Source organism: Egretta garzetta, unplaced genomic scaffold, assembly GCF_000687185.1.
Source record: "Egretta garzetta isolate BGI_Z169 unplaced genomic scaffold, ASM68718v1 scaffold1159, whole genome shotgun sequence".
Classification (NCBI taxonomy): domain Eukaryota; kingdom Metazoa; phylum Chordata; class Aves; order Pelecaniformes; family Ardeidae; genus Egretta; species Egretta garzetta.
Window position 1 is genome coordinate 70,921 of NW_009260789.1, and position 13,766 is coordinate 84,686.

Below are 13,766 nucleotides of genomic sequence, written 5' to 3' on the forward strand. Positions count from 1 at the left end.
GCCATGGTGGGTCTCCCTGGAGGGTGACACGATGCAAGACGCCAGCAAACCCCCGGGATGGGTGCTGGATTGCTTATCCCGGGAGAGCAGCATCCGGACCGGGCTTCTCCAGCCGCCTCTCCCTGGCAAGGAGGCAGGCAGAGGTGTTACCGCACAAAGAGTATCCTCGGTGCTGGGGGAAGGGGGCTGGTGCTGGGATTGCTCTTCAGCAGCCCTTTTCCCTGAGTTCTTTTACCATCTTGTTTGATGGGAGGGTCCAATGCATCGTGATTTATCTAGGTGGCACCTCAAAAGTCAGTGAAAGCATGGCTGGGGGGGAGAGAGGTGTATTTGAAGAGCTTTAGATTAGATATTAGGAAAAAATTCTTCACTGAAAGAGTTATCAGGCACTGGAAGGGGCTGCCCAAGGAAGGGGTTGAGTCCCCATCCCTGGAGGGATTTAAAAGCCGGGCAGCCGAGGTGCTTAGGGACCTGGTTTAGTAGTGGTACGGGTATGGTTGGACTCAATCTTAAAGGTCTTTTCCAACCAAATGATTCTGTGAAGTGTTACTTCTCAGCAGCAGACACATGCGTGAAGCTGTACAGTAGGTGAGCTCTGCCAAGTGACTTAAGTCCCTGCTTCAGATGGTGGAAAATCTGGGATGGTCTGGTACAGATGTCAAATCTTTGAAGCAGGAGCGAGAACACGTTTTGGAAGCTGTGAGAGAAGATTGACCAGTGTCTAGCTGTGTGGATGGCAACTAAAAAGGTCTGACTGGACAAGAACAACCTCGGCAAACGCTTTATTCTCTCGCGATGAGTCAGAGGGAGAAAATGGGTTGCAAATGAGGTGGCTTTGAAGGGAATGTAGTAATTTCATCTCCAGAGGTGTGAGGGAGAAGCTTGTTTCCAAGCAGGTACCTGGTTATGGTTAAAGGAGAGCACGATGATCTTGCAGCAGGGTTGTGGCCAGATTGTAAAGGGAGGAGAGTTAGAGCTGCGGAGTGAAGTGAAGGAAGCTGGCAGTAATCATGGGGATTTGAGCTCAGGAGATGTGTGGTCTCAGGATGCTGAACAGAACACTCTGGCAGCACTGTGCAAAAGTGCGGATTTAAACAGGATGGCAGAAACATGGAGATTTAATAAAATCGTGAGAAAAGGCGTTTTCAGGGCTGTATGATTTTCCATACGTAGGTGGTTGTTAAAAGTACGAAATCTGAGGTCTGGATTGGGACAAAGACCAGGGGTTGATCCTCGGGAGGAACGCCAGCCTCTGTGAGGTCCAGGTGCGCGCCGCACGATTCCTGCACGATACGAAGTGCTCTATTTGGAGGATAAAAATATCCTACAATTCCTACAGGAAATCTCCTTTGCCTTGATGCATGAAATCAGATAACTAAAAGAAATAATGAAAAAGCCAGCTAGTCCACTGTGACTGAAATAAACTGTTCAGGTATTTGTGGATGGGAGAGGACTATTTCTCTTCTCCTTTAAAGCATAGATTTAAAACATTTATTTCACATCTTATTCTGTATATTTGGATGGATATAATATGATTGATGTAGTTAGTATATGAACTGATACTAACAAATCTTCATCAACTACTTATTTCTTTTAATATGAATTATTTTAAAGCTAAGCTTCATCTAGGTGTTTAATGGCATGGCTTTGAGGCTAAGCAAAGGAGTTGTATCCAAGGATTAATTTGTACTGTTAGTATAGAAACAGGCATAAAACTTAGAAAGAAGCAGTTTTGATTGACTTTCAGAGGGGATTGCTCTCTCTCAGGATTGCTGTCTGCTCTTCTCTATCTCAGTTATCTGAAATTGAGAGCTGGGACTCGTGGGCTCTGTTTCCTGACGTTGTGTTGAACCGTGGGGTTACGAACGAGTCGCTAAGCCTCTATTTCACCCGTTTGTGTTGCGGAGTCTTGTATTTCGCAGGAGTGTGCCGAGTGGTTACGTGGTACATACAAGGCTAGATTTAACATTAAATACGTTATTTAATTATGCTGGCTCTGTTTGGAACAGAGTTAGCCAAGCAAACCCTTCTGCTGTACAGAGTCTGCCAGACACACAGTTTTTCTGTTTTTATTTCTTCCTCTTGTTTTATCCTGTTTAACTGAAGAGTCTCATCCCTTCCGGTTATTTTGTGTAATTTTGAATGGACTTTATACTGGTTTCATGCATGGTAAAGTTTGTCAGCACCCCGTCTAATTCTTTCCCTCCAGCTGTGCATACACCGATGGACCTACGAACAAACACCGTGACGCGTTGCTTGTTCGGTTAGGTATTCCTACTTTAATAATAAACACAAAAACTTCCAACATCGGTGTTAAGGTGGCCTTAAACAGGAGGAAAACCAGTTTGGAGTTTGTCTTGCTGCTGGTGTCAACTTCTGTCACGTAGCTCCTCAAGGCAGGTGTCTCCGTGTTAAATAAAAAGTCAAAAATTAATTTCCTGCAACATAGGGTTATCCGTGCTCTGCTGCGAGACCTCGGAGCTGGTAAGCTCAAGTAAGCTGATGTGATTTTCCTGTGCCTCTAATTATCTGTGTTCTTGCAAAACGGTGCCATGCTGCAGGATGTATTTTCCACGTCAGTGTTGTCGTCTTTGAAAACCCATCCTCGTGATAATTTTTATTAGAAAAATAGACAAAAGTAAAGGCTATTAAGTTACTAACTTAATGAGGTGCTGACAAACCCCCTGTGATATTTGTTGCTTCACTTACTCATTGCAGGTAAACAAACAAATTACAATTGAGCATTTCCAGGGATTTTTAAATGGATTTTATGATGTACGCCCATGGGGTATTTTTGCAGTTCAGTAATATTCATGCTCATGCGGTGCTTGTTAGCATACAGTAATTTATATAATGCTTCCTGTCTTGCTGATCTTGGAGGGTTTTTGAACATTCTCTGTTAGGGAAATGGTTGTGAAGGGAAGTTTGTTTTCTGTTCTATAATGCTATAAACCTCTCTTTTTTTTTTTTTTTTTTTTTTTTCTTCCCCCCCCTTTCAAATACTTTGTGAAAGCACTGATACAAAATCCAGTGCTGCAGTTAAGGATCCAGAATTCCCCCGTCCTTCCCCTCCGAAGCAGCAGGGAATAGTTCATAAGCGCGTTGCAGTTGCACGGTGCAGTTGTATTTTTGGTTTACTGCTCTGACATCGAGTAAATCCCTTTACGGGTGATGTTCCCGTTGTGTGAGGCGCCGCACGTCTGACACAAGAACGGCATCGTCCGGAGATGCTTGTGACGTAAGCGTAAGAAGAAGACAAGAAGTGGAATACGGAGATGGCGAAGTACAAGTAACGATGAGGTGAACCTCTCGTGCTGTAGCTGCTTTTATGGCGTTGTTGCAAAGGAAGGCTGGAAGGCAGATCTGGCAGGATGGCAAGGTGGCTTTTTAAATAGGGTGTTGCATCGGAGCGGTCCAGCATTGATCTGAAGATGGAGTGTGGGTAATGGATGCTTGGGGCTTGGTGGTGCAGCAAGGCACTGTCACTCAAATATTCAGTCAATGCCTTCAAATGCCAGAACTGCCTGGAATTAAATTTGTCAACCTGTTTGTGCGGCTGTATCATTTACTTGTCTCTGATTGCTGATGAAGCTCACAAGGAGATAAGGGTGGCTGGATGTCAGCATCATCTAGACCTTTGCTTCTGAGCCTGCTCAGTCCGTAGACTCAATACTTTGTTCCTTTAACCTTTTCTTCTTCCCCCGACATCTCTGATCTCTCCTCATCTTAAGCTGTGTTTTCATTTTTGGACAGCAGTGCCCAAAACCAGATGTGGAACTTCAACAGAGGCTTTCACACACCTGTGAACTGGAAAGATTATTTCATCTACATCTGTGGATGATAACTTCATTCATCCATCTCAGCAGAACTGGTTTTTTGGGGGTTGGTTTGGGGTTTTTTTGGTGGTGGAATGACTGAGGTTGTGGGCTACAGTTCTGCCATGTGGCTGCTTGCATCTTATCTGCATTCATGTAAATTATTTCCACCTGGGCTTAACTCAGGTTTAGCAAAATTTAGCCTTAGCTGGATGCAGTTCAATACAAACAAGTGCAAGATTCCATAGTCAGGCCACCGGAAGAGAGTGTGATTAATTATACAGAGAAAAATCAGTGTGACTTATGGTGCTGGCAAATGTGCAAGGCTATACTGAAATAGTACTTTAGAGCCCAAACTTGTACGGGGAACAAAAATAATTCAACTTGGAGAAACATTTGTTTGCTGTGTTAAGTATCTTGTGTTTATAAAGCTGTTTCATTTCTGCTCTTTGAATTGCTTGAATTGGAAGCGAGGCCATTAAAATGGGCTTAAACTTAATATCCAGCAGTGCTGGCAAGCTGATTTTTCCAAGGCTAAATGCTTTGCTTCATACGCACCGATCCCCTGCCTCGCGTGTTGGCTACTCTCTTTTTTAATTCTTTCTTTTTTTATCAACCAGGCAGGCCATGTTAATGTGACTGTGTGGTGTGGTTGAAAGCAGATCATAAGAAGCAGAGGGTGGAGCAAGTGATATTGCTGTAGGAAAATAGAGAAATAATTTACTGCAGTGCTGAGACTTCTCAGGCTTCAGTCATCCCTGAGTGGAAAGGCAAGTTACGGGGTAGGATGCTTGCTTCAAAACATCGCTTTCAAGCTTACTCTGAGATTATTCATTTTGCAAAGAAGCTTTTGCCATTTATACTGAGGACTGCGTAACCAAAATAAAGTCTTACATCTTTTTGGTCATACGCTGTTAAAAGGTTAATCCATGTTTCAGTAGTTTGTGATAAAATCTCACCTATTACTGCATTGAAATAGGTGAAAACAGACTTCTTTGGTTTGGGGATTTTTTTTTTACTCTTTTTTTGCTGTTTTCCAGCACAGTCCCTTCCTTATGTCTCTTTACCAGGGAGTCTCATTCGAGAAGTCAAAGTGGCCGAAGCAAGTAGCTGGGCTGTGCTCGTGGGACTGTCAGACGGGGCCGAGCGCTCCGCTCGTCGCTCTGAATCTCGGCTCTGCTTGCAGCTGCGGATTTCCACGCTTCCAGCTGTATATCAAAGTAATGACACGTGTGAAAATGCAAACTGTAGGGATGTCGAATCCTTGATTGGGTGGAACGCGGATATTAATATTTAAGTAAAACCACTGAATAGTTAGAATGGCTGCTGCAACACAGCTTTTGCGGTAGCGCAAGACGTACGCTTCGAATTCCGTCGCGTTTCGCAGCACATCCCATTGATTTCTGCTACCTTGCTTCCTCTAAATTACAGCAGACATGCACGTGTGCGTGCACCGTTCCAGCAATGCGCGCCTTTCCTAGCGTAGCGTTCTCCTGCCGGTGTTTGAGGCAGACGGTGCCTCTCCTCGCCTCGAGCAGTACGTGCAAATCACACCGCTGAGAGGAACTTGAAGTCCCTTCTTCAATGTCCATTTATTTTAAGGAGCAATATGTCTGAGGTTGTGTTTGAAATTCCCTGCGTATTAAAAGCGATTCGTTCGAATCGCTCGGTTGAAATGGAAATCAAATCAAACTTCATGGTCAGAGTTCTTTGTAACAGCTGATGCGCATGCTGTCTTGTTTTGGCTTAGGTTTTTCACTACTTTGCTTACAGAACTGAACTGAGGATCCAGATGGGATTTGGAAATTAAGAAGAATTTGCTGTTTTTTTCCAATAAAAATAATGTATGATCTCCTAGGTCTTTTAATTATCTGGAAGGCCTTGATTGGATCTGATCTGTGTAATTCAATCATGACAATTGCAACTAATTTCTTCCTTTTAACAATTCCCCCCCCCCAACATTTTGTGTTTTCAGTATCTTTAAGGCAGAGCTTAAAATACCGCCCTTGTCAATTTTTAGAATTTTTGAATACAACTTGTCAACCGTGGCAGTTCTTACGTATAAATTGTGTTTGATTTGGTCAGGTTCAAGTGTGGTGCAAGAATTAAGTATCTTGATGGATGCACGTGATGGCTTTTAATTGCGTTAGTAGTTTTAAATATGGACTCTCGGTCAGAAAAAAAAAGGGCATTTCTAAAAATACTTCTCCCTGCTTGGTACAACCTTTTGTTTGTTTGTTTGTTTTCTTTTTAGGAAAATACCTGAAAGAAAACCCCTTTAAAAATTGGTGAGAGATTTGTTGAGCCGCGTGGGCTTCTGTTGCTCCGGGATCACTTGCAGTGTGTGCGCGTTTTCAGTACGTGATGAAGAGGACAAACTGCACAATAGGATCAAACTAGCTGTAGAGGGTGCCCGGAATTTGTTTTGTGATTCCAGTTTAATATGCTGGCTGGCTGGCTTGGAGTTTAAGGATTATTCTAGAAAAGTTTATTATGTTGGATCCGTTTCTGTTTTGGTCTGCCGGATACTTTAAAAAGCAGTAATTAGTTCTGTCAGTTTAAATATTTGGTCAGCAAAATACTGCTTCAGCATAGGAAGGTGCAAAATCACAGCTGCTGTTTATTGGGCTGGCTGCTAATTTTGAATGTGTGTTGATGTATTGCTAAAATAAGAAGCTCTGGGAAAAATAACAAATCAAAGATACTAATTCTTTTCTTCAGAGAGATATTTCTCTAAAATCAGCCACTGCCCAGCTTCCTGCAGTCACCAGGTGTTTTGTGGAAAACTGCAGTGTGTATTCTGACCTTTTCAGGGTTCACTATTAAATCGGAAGTCACTTAGGTTTTCCTAAGCGTTGTATGGAGGCTACTGTCTTCATCTTCTCCATTGCCCTGTGTTTGGGTGGCCCCGCGGTTAGCCAGGTGGGGAACAGATCCGGCTGAAAGATCTGGGAAAGATCAGAGCAGTTGTGGATACCCCATCCCTGCAAGTGTTCGAGGTCAGGTTGGACGGGACTGTGAGCAACCTGAGCCAGTTGGAGATGTCCCTGCTTATGGCAGGGAGGTTGGACTGGATGAGCTTTAACGGTCCCTAAAACCCAAACCATTCTATGAAAACCATTTTGTTTTCAGCTAGATCTGTTTACAGGGGATGGTTAAATCCGGAGGAATGGGGGAGGAAGGAGATGTCATCTTCACTAGCCTCACGGGTTTATTCTGCGTGGCTGTATCAGTGCTCTCAGTGACTGGAGGGTCACCTTTTCTGTTTGCTACCAGTTCCAGGAGAAAGAGCTCCCTCAGGTCAACCTAAGAAGCTTGAAACTGATACCAAGTTCTCCAGGTTTTCTGATCTGATCCAGTTATCCTCATGAAGCTAATCTGGTTGAGAAAACGAGCTAAAAATCCCCTTCAATCTGAGTGGTTGCAATGAAGTTAATTTAGCTTACCCCTCTACTCCTCTGCCATCCCACTCCACGTCAGTCCTGGTGTTGTGTTTAACCAGATCGGGCTCTGTAAAGCTTCTTGCTATACGCCCCGTTTTCTAGTCTTAATTATTTCTGTACTTCTCCAAATCCTCTTAAGTTATATCCATAAATTATTGATGCAGCTGCAGGTACAGTGTTCCAGACACAGTGGCACCAGTGCCTTGTGCAGTAGTAGTACAGACTGCTCCAAGCTGAGATTTTCCTTCGATGCCTGAGAATCGTGGCACAACGGGAGTCACCGTGCTCTCGCTTCAGTGGATGCAGTCAGCTGATGAAACACCGGCTCTCCGGAGGCCGTGCATCATGGGACTGTGCACCCCGTCCTGGTAACACGATTTCTTGCCTTGTCCTTGAGTACATGACTTGACTTGGTTGGTTCTGAGATTGGTTCTTCCTCTGTCAGAAAGGGAATAATGCCAAGTACCTCTAGACCTGCTCTTGCCCACGCAGAATTAATGAACATTTTCTGTGCGGCTTGGCTGTCTGTAGCTGATTTTGGTTAGTGCTGTGCTTAATATTCCCTTTGGCAGTCTTGAACGCTTAAAAATCTGCACTTACTGGTAGAAACTGTGACATGGGTTTTGCTATTTGTGACAGATCCTGAGCGCAGGGTCATCAGCGACAGCTCAAGCTATTTCACGTTGCTGCAGCTTGGGCTTGTAGCATCGGTGCGCAACTGCGAGAAGTTGGTTTCTTGCTTTTTGTTGTGATTAATTTTGATGCTAAATATCCCAAACGTGTGCCACTGATGATTCATGTGATTTCATACCTCTCCTACGCGATAGGGGTTTCATGTCCTTGCACTAGTCAAGAGGCTGCTGCGTTCCCTTGCCTTCTGTAATACTGGCTTGTCCGCGCCGTAACCCCGCTTTCACAAAAGTGGATTAATTTGTCACACAGCCAAAACTCATCATCCGGCATGATACAATTAATCAGCAACTTGCTCCAGGATTTCCCTGTGCTCTGCCTCCCTTACGGGTAAGAGAATCCACTTGCAAACTTTCTGGCCTCACATTAAAGGGGAGGCTACCAGGGAGTTCCTGCTGTATCCGACTTGTGGATTATGTTGGAAGGAGTGTAGCCAGGCGGATGAGGGTATTTGCTAATCACCTGGAATTATTCAGGACAATCAAACCTAAACCCAGCTGTAACATGCTGTGGAAAAGTCTGCCGGCGTTGAAATGCTGCAGTTTAACAGGGTGATGAAATTTGCTGTTGCTAACTGCACATCCTACCTAGTCAAAAACCGGAGAAGGGAAATCATCCAAGCTGTGGGCAGTTCTTTCCATCTCCAGAAAGAACCAGAAATTATATGGAAAGCGAGCGTGATCAGGGCTAGGATGGCTTCCAGGCAAGGAGACAGTCAATAGAGTAGGACTCTTGGCTTGAAAAATATATGGCCCGGCCAAGGGAAATACGATAGGGTTTTATACGGTCATGAATACTGTAAAGAACAGGCAACCGTTACCATCGTGTGGGCTTAAAAGCAAACAGCAGTACTCCTTTTTGCTCAAAGCCTAATTAAATCGTGGCACCGCCGTCACAGACGTCGTGGAAGTAGCTCTGGCTGGAAGTGACTTGTATTTTATGTGACGAGCGAATGGAAACTGTCCTCCCTTAATACAACACGGTGCTGAGGGTGCAGCCGCTGGGGATCCCCGTCCTACTTATAGTGAGAATTTGGAGGTCTTACCCTATTCCCTGCTTAACCCTTTCCAGAGCACTTGCTGTGCTGGCATCTCTTGGTGACACGTTGCAGAGCTGGATGGACCTTTGATGGCTCTCGTCATACCGATTCTTGTGGTCCTAGAAGATAAACCAATTGTAAGTTGGGTAGCTTGAAGCTCTTCTCAATAATACCAGTTTGCTGTATTTCATACCAAATTCTCGCTTCTGAAATTCAGCATTAGTTGTTTTTTTGAATCTTAACCCACGCTGGGAGTTTTTTGTGTTTATGTTTTTCCTAGCAGGATGTTATATCGGTGTCGCGGCACATGCTGTCTCCTTTCCTTGGATACTTGGACCGCTGTGCAGGTGTGCCCAGTTCTTCCCAATATTATGACAACTTGTCATCTTGATATTATATCACTCTGTTCCTCCCGATCTACTGCATTCTTTGAAAGGCAAAGGTTTGAATGTGATGTTTTTTCTTTACTCTGAGAATGTGATTAATCGGAGGCAGCAAAAGAGATTCATATTTTCTGGACTTACGTAGGTGTGTGACATCTCATTTTATTTAATTGAAATTTGACAAGAGCAATACTGAAGTCTGGAAACCCACAGAAGTGAATTTAGACCCTTCAGGGGGTGGTTGTCTTATGTTTCATATTCTAGAAATATCAGGGGAAACGGGAGTTTTATTTCCCCAAAATTGAAAAGCTGCTTTGTCCGCTCCTTTCTATTTCTTTAGGAAGCCAAGAATTCAGGAGAAACTTCCTTCGACAGAGATATTTCTTCTGTGAAGGTCTTTCACCCCCCACGCCCATGCTCGATTTTAATATTCGGTGCTGATTGCCTCCGCCAGAAGAGTTGAAGTGCAAAAAGCCCGTTAAAATGGTGCACGTTACTCATCCTGTATACTGGGCTCGAATCTAGCCTAATTATGTCACTGCCAAAATTAAGCACTACTCTTTTAGCCTTACCGAGTGAATATCAGGCTGAGAAACAGATTTGTGCATCAACTGAGTCATCAGGAAAATTCTGATTGCGGAGCCTTTTGTTAGTAATGGGGATTACAAGGAGAGGGCACAGCTGCACCTTTTGATGGAAGCAAAAAATAAATTGGTTTGTCAACTGGGCACCTTTGAGAGTCCTGGTTTTATACGATGTCCACAGAACACATCTGCATTCACCCAGTAATTTAGGGGAATTGCTTTTCCGAAGGTGCTGGATAGGACCTGGCTTTAGTACTACAGGAGCAGCTAATATAAGGCGTAATTTGTCGCAGCGTTTTGCCATGTCCCTGTCAACAAACTGCGGCAGAAATTAGCCTAATTATAAAGAGGAAATGAGTCTCGCTGCTTATGGGGAGTAATGACTGTGATTCACCTTTTGGAAATGTGTTACTGGGAAAACCGGGCTTTGCTTTATGGCTTCTGTTCAGGTATTATTCCCTGAGCGTGCGGAGCGCTGGCAGGAAGATGCCAGCTTATACAAAAAGAGGAAACCTCTCCAGGTAGCAGTAATGACTAGAGATGAAGCAGTCCACAGCAAGCACCGATGCCCTAATCGTTCATCACACCGAGTCCTCTTTTAACACAGTAGTTTTGGTCCATCTCCAAAGCACTTTCTCTTCCCCTGGTGTCCACCGTTACGATTTTCTTGCCTGTGCAGTGCTCGTTCATCAGCATTTGGTGAACGATGTGACAGAAAAAGAAATCTTGCTTCTGGGCATTAGCTCCCTGGTTTGTGATGGGTAGAATTGAGCATCCAGAAATCTCCAGTGATTGGGATGCGTTTGGCCAGATTTTACCTTCTTGGGGTAATTTTTTTGTTTGTTTTGTTTTTAATGACAGTAAAGCAGTGTTTCTGTATGGGTAGGTTATGATTCCTAAGGGAATTACAGCAACCTGGGAATAAGCGTAAAGCCTGGAGCAAACTGGAGCCTGAAAACCTGTTCTCGCGTGGCATCTGTGTTATGCAGTCTTGTTGTTACAATCCTTAATTTAAAATAGAGCTTTCATAGAATCATAGAATTGTTCAGGTTGGCAAAGCCCTTGAAGCTCCCCCAGCCCAACCCTTCCCCTACCCCTGCCATCCCACCCCCAAACCCTGGCCCTCAGCACCGCCTCTGCCCGGCTGTTAAATCCCCCCAGGGCTGGGGACTCGACCCCTTCCCTGGGCAGCCCCTTCCAGCCCCTGACAGCCCTTTTGATTAAAGACCCTACCTACCTTTTAAAGACAGACCCTACCTACCTTTTAAAGACCCTACCTTTTTTTTCTTTAATAACTAGCCTTTTGGACTCACTACCTTTTCCTTGCATTACTGGGCTTGGTAGCATCCTTCCTAACAAAATGTTTTTATTTTAGGATATTTTCAGAGTCACAGACCTGTGTAGCTCTAAGGACATGAAGGAAGGCAGCTTGAGGAGTGTTTATTGGTCTTTATTGTGATAATGTTCTCGTGGTCCTTGTACGTAACTGAGGCAGGATAGATAGGGAAGCATATACCAAATTAATTTGGTCTTGTTCTTTTCCTTCGCGGTCCTGATGTTGCCCTACACAAGTAGTTAAATACTAGATCTGTTTACAAATACGTTAAAGTTTTAACCCTTGCAATAAATTCCAGGGAACTTGAGCTGTAATTAAAACTTGCTGCTGTTAACTTAAACCCACTGCTCCCAACAGTGTTTCTAAGTTTCTTGTATATACCACACCATTCAATTCTCTCCACAGTTTTTCTACCGGCCGCTCAGCCATCAGGACAGGTTGACTTTCTGTTTGAATGCTATTTCTTCCAAAAATCAGAGGAGATTTCTAGGAAAGCTGTAATCTCATGACAAGTAGTACATTGGTAAATTAGTAGTAACGTCCAGGAAATAGCTGGCACTCTGCTCTTCAATGCCATGGTGCCAAGGTGACTTCTGAGAGGGACATATTCTTTTTTTTAATTATGATTCATGGGCTGAGTCATAAATTTAGGATGGCTTCCTGTGTCCCAGGCACTGGAACCAGTCACGACAGCATCAGGCTTGCTTTAAGGCTAGAACCAAGACCATTAAATACAAAGGTATTTAATGACGTTTGACTTTTGAAGCACCTAATCTCTGGGCTATTGCAAATTGGGAGATTGTACTGGGCCAGCATCACTGTGTGCCCTGTTCGTTTTCTTTTCCCATGGCTTAGGTCTGTGTAGTCTCAACCACCATCATTCAGTCTTCCCTGGTATTGCTTTACAAGGAAAATATTCTTCTTTTTGTGTCTCCACTGGTTTTCCTGTGCATCTTTGTGATCTCAATAGGAGCAACAACTGGGGGGAAGGAGGATTTCCTTACTGACCATAAAATTGCTGATATTGTAGTTGTATGGGAATTTCACCGATGCGTCATTTGCTTCCAGTCCTAAACTGTTGTGTACCACCAGTGTGTTCTCTTCAATGCATGTCATCACAAATGCCTTTATGCCAATTTAAATGAAAGATTTTAAAAATACATCTTGCTGATTATTTTTTTTTCTTTTGTCTTGCAGCCCCGGACGAAAGCGTGATTTTTCACCAGTGCTTTGGAGCCAGTACTTTGAATCTATGGAGGATGTTGTGGTAGAAAACGAAACTGGCAAGGATATATCCTTTTTCTTCTACTTGGAATTCTCAGTGGCTGGGGCGTGATCATCTTTTAAGTTTATCATGGAGTTTATCGAGGTTCTCTTCATCTTTTTCATGGATTTCTTCTCATCTTCCATTTTTTCATTTGTAGGGATCAGTATCAGTAACTAGAGCTATCCCTTCTAAGGTGACGGTTAAGATCCCTTCTAAGGTGACGGTTAAGATGTACTAGCAAGGTCAGTTCCTGGCGTTGCTTCTTTAGTAATCATTAATTTTAAAAAGTGTTTCTGATGGTTCAATAACATATTTTGCAGGGAAATACTCACCAGTTCCCATAGTTTAAACCATATCATGATCAAAGCTGTTCATTGATTTTTATTAACAACAGGTAGTTGACTGGCAATCAGTGAATGGTGTGCTCAGAATCAGCATCAGCAGCACAACAGATAAACCTCACCACCTAAATGTTAATAAATGCCTGCAAATTTCTAAAAGCCTTGCTGCAAGTAACCCCAGGAAGCTCTGTACACACACAGACAGACACACGTGCGCAGTCGTATGCACCCCCAAGGAGCATGGGTTACAAGCGCACACGGTCTCTTCTGGGACTGCAGGATCCCCTACTTGTGCCCATCTCCCGTGGGAGGTGTGGATGCTACCCATGCTGCTCCTGCTAATGCAGATGACACCAAGAAAGCACCGTGAGGTCACACATGAGGTGTGGGTCCCTACTTGTTGCACCCCAAATTGTCAGTCCGCTAGTTGGTGTGCGGGGAGGGAAGCTTCTCACTCTGGCCAAAGCGGAGGCAGTGATGCCATCAGAGAATCTTCTGGCAGTGTCAAACCAGGTTTTGACTGCCGCTGTTTCCTCTCCAGGCTCTCTGCCATCTTTGCAAATGTTCGTGTTTCTTTTATCCTTCTTTTCAAGCTGAGTCCTCTTTGCCAGCCTTCCAGTTACTGCTTAATCCAGCTGATGGCAGTCATCCTCTTTGACGTGCTCAAACTGCTGTTGTATCCAGGCCATTTGCTAACTGGGAACACACCAACAAGTACAGTGTCATAGAATCATAGAATGTTTTGGATTGGAAGGGACCTTTAGAGACCATCCAGCCCAACCCCCCTGCAGGGAGCAGGGACACCTTTAACCACATCAGGTTGCTCACAGCCCCGTCCAACCTGGCCTGGAATGGTCCCAGGGATGGG

At 44.1% G+C, this 13,766-nt stretch overlaps 2 protein-coding genes across 6 annotated transcripts in view; one reads left to right on the top strand and one right to left on the bottom strand.

Annotated features, from left to right (window-relative positions):
* Positions 1-3,218, bottom strand: part of C2CD3 (C2 domain containing 3 centriole elongation regulator) — a 59,204-nt gene extending 55,986 nt beyond the window's left edge. The window contains 1 exon segment of the mRNA XM_035901788.1: positions 3,167-3,218. Within this exon segment, the coding sequence (XP_035757681.1) occupies positions 3,167-3,218 (52 nt within the window).
* A 1,670-nt stretch (positions 3,219-4,888) lies between these two features.
* Positions 4,889-13,766, top strand: part of PPME1 (protein phosphatase methylesterase 1) — a 29,183-nt gene continuing 20,305 nt past the window's right edge. For 3 of the 5 annotated variants that reach the window (XR_004842957.1, XR_004842958.1, XM_035901791.1), the window contains exons 1-3: positions 6,070-6,103; positions 7,423-7,626; positions 12,488-12,581. Coding sequence is in view for 1 of the 5 variants with exons in the window: in XM_035901791.1 (XP_035757684.1) it covers positions 7,508-7,626; positions 12,488-12,581 (213 nt within the window). In the remaining 4 variants the exon portion in view is untranslated. Of the gene's footprint in view, positions 5,036-6,069; positions 6,104-7,422; positions 7,627-9,019; positions 9,125-9,267; positions 9,335-12,487; positions 12,582-13,766 lie in introns of those variants that run through there. The other 2 variants (XR_004842960.1, XR_004842959.1) reach the window with 2 other exon arrangements.